The sequence below is a fragment of the Podarcis melisellensis genome (genome assembly GCF_964234715.1).
Source record: "Podarcis melisellensis genome assembly, chromosome: 6".
Lineage (NCBI taxonomy): Eukaryota > Metazoa > Chordata > Lepidosauria > Squamata > Lacertidae > Podarcis > Podarcis melisellensis.
In genome coordinates, this window is record NC_138538.1 from 10,629,977 (window position 1) to 10,639,113 (window position 9,137).

A 9,137-nucleotide genomic window follows, 5' to 3' on the forward strand; every position below is an offset into this window, starting at 1 on the left:
GGGGCGTTGCGTGAATACCGTCTCGCGCGTGCGCGGCGAGGAAAGTGACGGTGCTCTTTTGAGGAGGAAGAGCGCCGGGAGGAGAGTTTCGGCGGCCGTTTCTGTTTCTCTCAGGCAGCGGCGGCCATGAGCTACGACCGGGCTATCACCGTCTTCTCCCCTGACGGGCACCTCTTCCAAGTCGAGTACGCCCAGGAGGCCGTGAAAAAGGGCTCCACGGCGGTAAGGCGGAGGAGGCAGGGCCGGAAGGCCGCGAGGGGGAGCGGGAGTCTTGGGCGGAGGAGCCGGGCTCGCGTCCTTGTAAAACCCTGTGGTGGTTTCTGTTTTTTTTTTTTTTAATGATGCAGCTGTCTATCTTTCTTAAAATAATTATAATTATTATTATTATTTATTGGGGGTACAGGTCTCTCCCCCCGTTCTCCTCAGGCTCTTTCCACCATCAAAGGGAGCCGCGCCTCAGCTCGCTTATTTAATTCATTTATAAGTTCGTCTATTTATAAAACGTGTTTCATAAACATAAATAAGCCCGGTGTTTTTTGTGTGAGAGGATGAACACGCGGAACAGAGGTGCCAGCTCCCTTTGCTTCCCCACCCCCAACTTGATGATGGGGAGGTTATTGGGTGGTTGTTTTTATTTTGATTACCGTATCTACTTTTTGGTTTTATATTTTGATTTTGTTCTGTGAGCCGCCATGAAATCTCCCGGTATAGGGCAATATATAAATTCAATTAATAATAATAATAATAATAATAATAATAATAATAATAATAATAATTACCATTCCAATGTTGTGTGTGCATACCACATCATGAGAATATTTTATTCCAAGTTGGCACCCCTGACAAAGAGATGCTGGAGTCCAGATCTTTTGGAGCGCAGCCCTCGAAAACATTAATGGCACATTTAAACCTCCTCCACTGAAGCTTGTGGTGGGGCTGAGGCTGTTCAGGTGTGAAGGGGATTTGGGATTTCTATCGTGTTTCTTCTTTAAATTTATCAGATATTCCAAGGAAGCAGCAAATTCAGATTAAGTAGGCAAACGATGTGGGGCAGCATTTTGATGATGCAGGCGTGTGATTGTAACAAAAAATAATAGCCTTCAGAATGTGGCTACAAGCTTTTACAATATACAAAATAAAAATAAATTTAAATCAGAGGCAATCAATTCTGATTTTGACTCCCCTTCTCCTCTTCTGCAGTTCCTTGTTTATATTTTAATTTACTGCATATCCAGATTATACTAATTTGTTATTCACAATGTGGCACACATAGGAACTGTAAGGAAGTGCCAATTCTAATCAGTGCCTTTGTTGAACAAAGGCAATCAGAATTTTATGCTTCAATGCTTCCCCCACTAAACAAATAATCCCACCACTCTGCAGGCAGAGAGCTAGCAGGAATATTCACCAATTCTTTTACCCCATCACACTTGTTGTCTAACTAGTACATGCCAGGAAGTTTGTGTGCAAATACAGACATGTGCAAATGCATATGGCTACACACATGCATAATGGTGAAGATTAGGGAAGCAGTAAAGTAGTGTATTAGTTAAAACAACCTTCCTTAATATGGTGCCGTTCAGATGTTCAGGCATAGAACTCCAAAGGGTCTGGAGAGATAGCATGGTCAGAGTTGACTGAAAGGGCTGTGTAAACCATGGGGAAGAAATCTAGTAGCAACCATGCAGTTAGAACACAGGAACAAGTTGTCAGACTATATCTGATAAGTGGAGGTTGCATGACTGAATTCTGAAGGGTTAGGTGCATATATAATGAATTGGGGGAGTGGGCTGGCATGTGAAGAATGAAAGTGCAAGCATGTCAAAGTCTACTAAGGGAGATTAGATCATTGCAGAGTGTGGCTGAGGCCTCATCACTACCTAAATTGTGTGTTTTATATTTGAAAGAGGAGCTGCATGGAAAGTAAGGTGAAAGGCTGATAGGTGAGGTGGAAGGAAAGGAACCGTAGATGACGCTTTGGGTTACTTCCAATTCTACGATTCTGTGATGAGGTCGTTAAAGCATTCAGAAGTTGCTCAGTTTTCAGAGAGATGTGAGCATGAAAGGCAGAGGTTGGATACTGCTGAGAGAAATGGAATAGGTATGACTATGGCAGAAACTGAACATAATAAAATTATAGATTATTTGGAACTTTGCTTCAAGTTTATTTATCTATCTTAAAACTATTTAAAGCTGTAAAATATTTTCAGTTTTCTTCAGTTTAATGGGTGATATCCAGTGTTAGCAGGTTCATTGTTTTCAGTGGGTCTGCACTGGGTATAAATGATGTAATTGGATATCACCCAATGAAATGTGATATGCCAACTCATTATCACAAAAATACTGTTAATAGAGTCACATGTAAACAATTTCATGCTTCATATGCAAGTCAATGTTAAAGCACTATTGTCTTTAGTCAATTTGGGTTGCCTTCACCTGTTTTTTTTTGCTCCTGTTACACTTTATTATAGTTAATATTTGAGGGAGCTGTTTGAAAATGTCATCTCTAATGCACTGTGTGATATTTAAGGTTGGAGTACGAGGAAAAGATATTGTTGTTCTTGGCGTGGAGAAGAAATCTGTGGCAAAACTTCAGGATGAAAGAACTGTCCGAAAGATCTGTGCCCTTGATGACAATGTCTGCATGGCTTTTGCAGGTACTGTTATGATGGAGTCCCTTAAATACCAGGAATGGGGCTTTGGAGTAAAATTGAGTTGTTTAGTAGAACATTCTTCAGTACAGCAAAAATAAGCGGTGTCATTTTTTGTTTTCAGCTTCCAGGTAGATCTTCTAAATACCTTAATTATAAAGAAAAGCAAAAAAAATTAATTTAGATTATGTTATAGGTGAAGGAGAAGATTTTAAGTGAACCGCCTTGAGACCCCTGGGTATAGGGCAGTATAGTCATACCTCAGGTTGAATGTGCTTCGGGATGAGTGCGTTACTTCCGGGTTTTGCTGCATGCGCAGATGCTCAAAATGACATCACACGCATGTGCAGAAGCACCGAAACGTGACCCATGCAGACGCGCGGAAATGGGTTACATTTGCTTCTAGATGCGAACGGGGCTCCGGAATGGATCCCGTTCGCATCTAGAGGTACCACTGTATATATATAAAGTCAATAAATAATACTAAAGTGACTCCTCTGCTTTTTGGATTCAGAGTGTTGTCTTGGACAGCTCTGTTAGCAACTGCTCTGCTTCATTTTCTTGCACACTTGTGTTATAAACTTCTCATAAAACAAATGTGAAGTATTTGCATATGCTTAAAAGTACCCCATCTAATTATTAGTTTCTAAAATTTGAATGCAGATAGTGAAAGTATCAACAATTGCGAAAAATGTAAATGATAAAATAAAGGCCTGTTAAAACTTTCTTTAGCGGTTAATCTAATTATTCTAGGTATAAAATTAATAGCTTTCCTGATTTGTAGCCCAGTACTTAAACTCTAGGTTGTCAAACCGTGCCAATTTGTGTTTCATAGCTCTAAAAAAAAGATTTGGCAGCTGCCATGTAAGATATTAACAAAATAGGTTAACACAGAGTTTTCAACCTGTTCAAAACTAAGGACTAAATTTGATGCAGAATTCCTTCTCTTTTCTTTCCTCTTTAGCCAAAAGCAGCCCGAGTGGAAGAAGGCCAGTCAGGAAGAGTCTGCTTAAATCTTTTCAGCTCAAAAACTTTTTGAGCTTGATAACCAGTATGACTCTTAATACATTGCAGGACATACATTGAATGTTTCCTCTAGTTTTCTACCAACTTCTAATGTACAGAGTTAGGTTTAGTCTTGCCCCTCTGAATAGAAGGGTTCTTTCCATTTGCAAATGAAATTAACATCTATTGGAGACTCCTTGCTGAAGGGGAGTGACTAATATTTTTTTGCCAGTTCCCCTTGTAAGTCCTCATCATCACCTCTAATGCTGTTCTGCAGAGTCCCTGAGCCCTCTGAAATAGCATTTCAGCAGGTTGCAGGGGAAAGGAAGAATCTGCCACCTACCTCCAACACAAGTAGAACTCTTAGAGTAATGATGGATGCAGCCCCTCCAAAAAATTACAAAGTTTTGAACATAAATGTTTTATTAACCACGATAAGTGTGGCCTGTCATTAACCCTCTTTTTTCACCCATTTCTTTTGATTAATGTTTTCTAAAGCAGAAATGTTTCTCTATGTGTTCTATGCTAAATGGCACATTTTGCCCATTTATATTATTTGTAGGGCTCACAGCAGATGCCAGGATAGTTATAAATAGAGCTCGGGTGGAATGCCAAAGTCATAGACTTACTGTGGAGGACCCTGTCACTGTGGAGTACATTACACGGTATATTGCTAGCCTGAAGCAGGTAGGTACAAAGAAAAAGCAATATAGTGCTTGTTAAAAGGTGGTTAATACCAGAGAATTCCAGAGAAACATAATGTAATGCAGCTGTTATATTTTAATTGAACTTGCTGAGTAACAATATATAGATGCCTCCCTAGTTCCTTCCACAGACAGTGAAAAGTAATATGAATTAGTATTTACCTGGTGTCAGTATTTGAAATTATCTTTGTGGTTGTGGTTTCTACCACTTTTTGCCTTTCATTTCCCAATTTTAGTAATCTTGTCTTAACTAAATTGGACAATAATGTAGGTCCACCAGACGTATGTCTGTTCAAAATTTACAAACAATGCATCAACAATGCATTTCAAAAATAACTAAAATATGAAGTCATCTCGGATCTCTTATTCTCTGCTACTGCAACACCTGATAGCTATTAAGAATCGGTGGACTGATCATTAACACATTAATTACTGAATGTATATTTTGACCATAAGTGAGTCTGGTATTCCTAGTAAAATTGGAAAAGAACTTTGGTTTACTACCGAAGAAGAATCTCTCTGTGCAATCCATAGTAAAAATTCCTAATTTTGTCAGGAATGGGGTGGAAAAACCAAAACCAGTTAAATTGGCCTTTTCTGATTCCAGCTTGTTCTTTTTTTTTCATACGGTTTAATAATAAAGTAACTCCTCAGAACACTTGCAATGTTTGTTTTCCTCAGTCAATAAGTTAAGAAAAATATCCAGTGCTATACATGTATTTCATGAGAAATCTGTACTTCTTTAGGCTTACATTTATGCTAATCAACCTTTTTCTCTTCCTCCTCAGCGGTACACCCAGAGCAATGGCCGCAGGCCTTTTGGTATTTCTGCCCTGATTGTAGGATTTGACTTCGATGGAACTCCAAGGCTTTATCAGACTGATCCTTCTGGCACATACCATGCTTGGAAAGTGAGTTGGGTTTGTCTTGCTAAGATGGAATGAACAGAAGAACTTCATTCACATAAGTAAATCTATCTACAGTTTAAGTTTCTGGCTCATAGCAAGGGGGCAGGGGACACAGTAACGTATGGTCAACCCTCTCTCTCCTTGCCAAAGGATGTGTGGATCTGTCTTTGGTGGGCTGGAGTACAAAATTTTGGCTTTTGAGGGAATCTGACGATTAAAGGACTGAAGTAAAAGTCATTTTTGTTTCTCTTAGTTTTAGATGCATCCAGAAATTTGCAAGCTAGTTCCCATTGTCCTTTTTGTTGTTGCTACTCTGGGTTTTATCCAACACTGCATGAGGAGAGTTCTGTTTGTTTCTGGAGCAGATTTTGAGGGGTCACAGGGGGCTGTAGGGGAAAGGAAAATGAAGCCTTATTGTTTAAATGGAAGTTCTGTTCTGCTCATGCAACAACTGCATTGCATACAACCCACAGATTTTAAGTGTTATCAAGGCAATATAGATAGAAAATTTAAGCAAGAGAGTACATTTTTCAGTTATGCATCTAGATTTTCTGTTGGCTTGCAAACTCATTTGTAATAAACTTTTAAAATTCCAGGCTAATGCAATTGGCAGAGGAGCAAAGTCAGTGCGTGAATTTTTGGAAAAAAACTATACTGATGAAGCCATTGAAACAGATGATCTGACCATTAAGCTTGTGATTAAAGCACTTCTTGAAGTGAGTTGGAACAACCAAGTCTTAAATTTGAGTCTTCTTTAGTTAACAAGGCGGGTGGCTATTGACAAGTTTACATACAGTTTCCATTTCTTTTAAAGTTAAAGCGCTGGCTATTGAACAGGTTTGAGAAGCCAGATCTAATGCCCTAATAGTTGTAATATATTTTAATTTTCATTTAGCAAAAACAAGAATTAAAATGCCAATCTTTCTAATATTTCTACAAAAATGCAATACTTTGTATTGCAGGAAAGTCTTCTAACAATTTTGCTTAACTTCTTGAATTTAAGGTTGTACAGTCTGGTGGGAAAAATATTGAGCTGGCTGTTATGAGAAGAAACCAGCCTCTTAAGGTAAGTTTCCAGTGACTTCTGAATTTCAAAAGCAGCGTCGATTTCTGCTCAGTAGCAACAGTGCAGTTTTAAACTCGCCTCCAGTTAAGACTGACTTGCCCCCTTTAGCTTCAGCATTCAACAAAACCTTGTGCCTGTTTGTATCCAAGCAATGCTTCACACTCAACTTGAGGGTCTGTTGTTTTTTATTACTTGGTCCTGAAAAGCTGGACCTCAGTTGTTCATTTGGGGATTCCATTGTGATCGTGTTCCACACTTAGGAGAACTTTGAGCCTTAATTGTTCATAGCTGTTGTTCCTCATCTCATGCTGCCTCTCATTTGAGAGGTTGTCCAAAACCAAATTGGCTTGATAATTCCTAAATTAGCCTAAATTCCCTATGTGGGGGACAGCATCTTAAGAGTCCCATGAATGAGTGGAAAGCACGCCTGTGTATACCATTGGGAGGGGGTGACACATTGATTTCTTCATGCTCTGGATGACCACATGATCCTTAGCAGTAGAGGAGGCATAGAAAAGCCCTTGCATGCACATGGTACTCAGACCCACTACAATCTTGTCACTGCTGTTACAGATCTTGAGCCCTGATGAAATTGAAAAGTATGTTGCTGAAATTGAAAAGGAGAAGGAAGAAAACGAGAAGAAGAAACAGAAGAAGACAACAACATGATGTGTGAAACTCAACTGCCTAGCCGTTTTTGGTTTTTAAATCAATCATGAGTTTCTGTATAGACATGTAGGCATTCCATTTTCCTATTCACTGTCAAGTGGCCTATAATAAACCACCTGTGTTTTTTTAAACATCTGTTAATGCCATGTACCTGATTTTTCAGTGTATACTTTAACTTGGTCATGGTACTACAACTTCGCTCATCAGTGAAAACCTTTTTCGTAAGTTGTGTATAAACCCAAAGTTTGAGGGCAAACTTGATTTTTAGTCACCCTTATTTGCTGTCTCTTTATTGTCCATGACTACTGCTGCCTTCTCTTTCCTCCTGTTGCAAATGATGTTTTTGTTGCCGTTATTATCAAAACCCCTAATTTGCCCACATCTTTTCTTTTGCAGTATAAACAAGTTGGTTCAAAACTTGAGTGCTGCATTTGGGTGTAAAAGTCAGAAGTAAAACTTTAAAACACATCTTGCAGTACTTGGGACAGCAGATAAAGGAAGGTAATGGTTCTGAAGGCATTCTTGTGGAATACAAGGGGTTTTCTGTTGACTTCAGTGGCATACTTCCAGAGTTATTGCAATTTCAAGTATTCAATTAAGTGTTAAAGCTGCTAGTAAAATCTGGCACTTGAAAGCTCACAGCCCCTCCAGGTGTTTTAAGGCATGCTTCATTTCTGAGGATAGGAGTCCGCATCTCCTGAATGCATGATTGAGAACCTGAACTGTTCTAGGCAGAAGGCATTTCTCTTCATCACAGCCTTATCCTTTCACTTATATACAGATGGGTTTGGTATGTATGTCATTAATGGGCAACATGTTTCTCCTGCTATCAAAACAGTTCTATGGTATAGATGCATACCTCGAGTTCCACAAATACCTTTCCTTTCCTTGCCTTGCAAAAGCAACTTCTAGCCTTAAAGGTATAGGGACCCCTGACCATTAGGTCCAGTCGTGACCGACTCTGGGGTTGCGGTGCTCATCTCGCTTTATTGGCTTCTGGCGAACCACAGCAGCGCACGGAAACACTGTTTACTTTCCCGCCAGAGCGGTACCTATTTATCTACTTGCACTTTGACGTGCTTTCGAACTGCTAGGTTGGCAGCAGCAGGAACCGAGCAACGGGAGCACACCCCATTGCGGGGATTCGAACCACTGACCTTCTGATTGGCAAGCCCTAGGCTCTGTTGTTTAACCCACAGCGCCACCCGTGTCCCAGCCTTAGGTGTCACATATTTGGCTGTCCTCTAATTCTGCCATTTATGGCAATCAAGCAAATAGGGGTTGAACCATAGTACAAGTAAAGGTCAGTGATGGTTTGTTAATAAAGGCAGGTTGAAAGAACAGCCTATTTTAGGCTTCATACAAACTATTTTCATACAAACTAGATTAAATATCATGGACTTCCTCTGCAATGTAGGATAGTCTTGATTCACATAGTTATTAGACTGATGATGAAATATAAAGCACAATCTCCCCTCCGTAGTTGGATTTGTGCTTCATTGTCACCAGCAGGTAAATGACACATCTACCTCTCTTCTGTGCAAGAATTCCAGTGCTTTCCTGTCCAGTAGCTTCCTTGACTCTGCTTGTGGCATTCTCTTATTTAATAAAATATGTACACCACTTGAAATGGGAAAAACTTCACAACCCTCCTTTAAAGCATTGAAAAGTTTAAAATTGCCTCAACTTCCCAAGCATCTGGGTAGGCTTGACTAAGCAAGAAAGTTACTGGCAGGTGCCAAATAGTAGTGACTGTGCCTGCCTGATCTCAATAGGTAGAGCGAAATGTAGGTGCTGCCACACTGATCAAATGACATCTGGCTCTCATGGTACCTTACCTGATCAGTGGTATACAGTCCAGCTGAACTTGTTTTAAAAACTCTTAGTTCAATGCCACTTGCATGCTACTTAATTTTAAGTCCAGGGTCAGTGTCCCTCTGGTTGGTTCCATGGCAAACTATTCTAGGACACAGTAACGTATCTAGAAATTTTACTCCTGTCAGAACACTTATGTAGTCTGTATAAGGGCTGCTGCATTTCCTCATTTGGATGCTTGCTTGATTTCATTCTTCATTTCAAGATCTCTCCGAATATCTTGCTCAGGGGAAACACTAGCAAACCTCCGGAACTCAGT

General features: G+C 39.9%; 1 protein-coding gene across 1 annotated transcript; it reads left to right on the plus strand.

Annotated features, from left to right (window-relative positions):
• Positions 1-17: 17 nt before the first annotated feature.
• PSMA7 (proteasome 20S subunit alpha 7) lies at positions 18-7,134 on the plus strand. The gene is made up of 7 exons (XM_081917309.1): positions 18-222; positions 2,531-2,657; positions 4,219-4,343; positions 5,149-5,271; positions 5,865-5,984; positions 6,272-6,334; positions 6,908-7,134. The coding sequence occupies exons 1-7, from the start codon at positions 127-129 to the stop codon at positions 7,001-7,003; spliced, it is 750 nt and encodes a 249-aa protein (XP_081773435.1). The 5' UTR covers positions 18-126; the 3' UTR covers positions 7,004-7,134.
• The last annotated feature ends 2,003 nt before the right edge of the window (positions 7,135-9,137 follow it).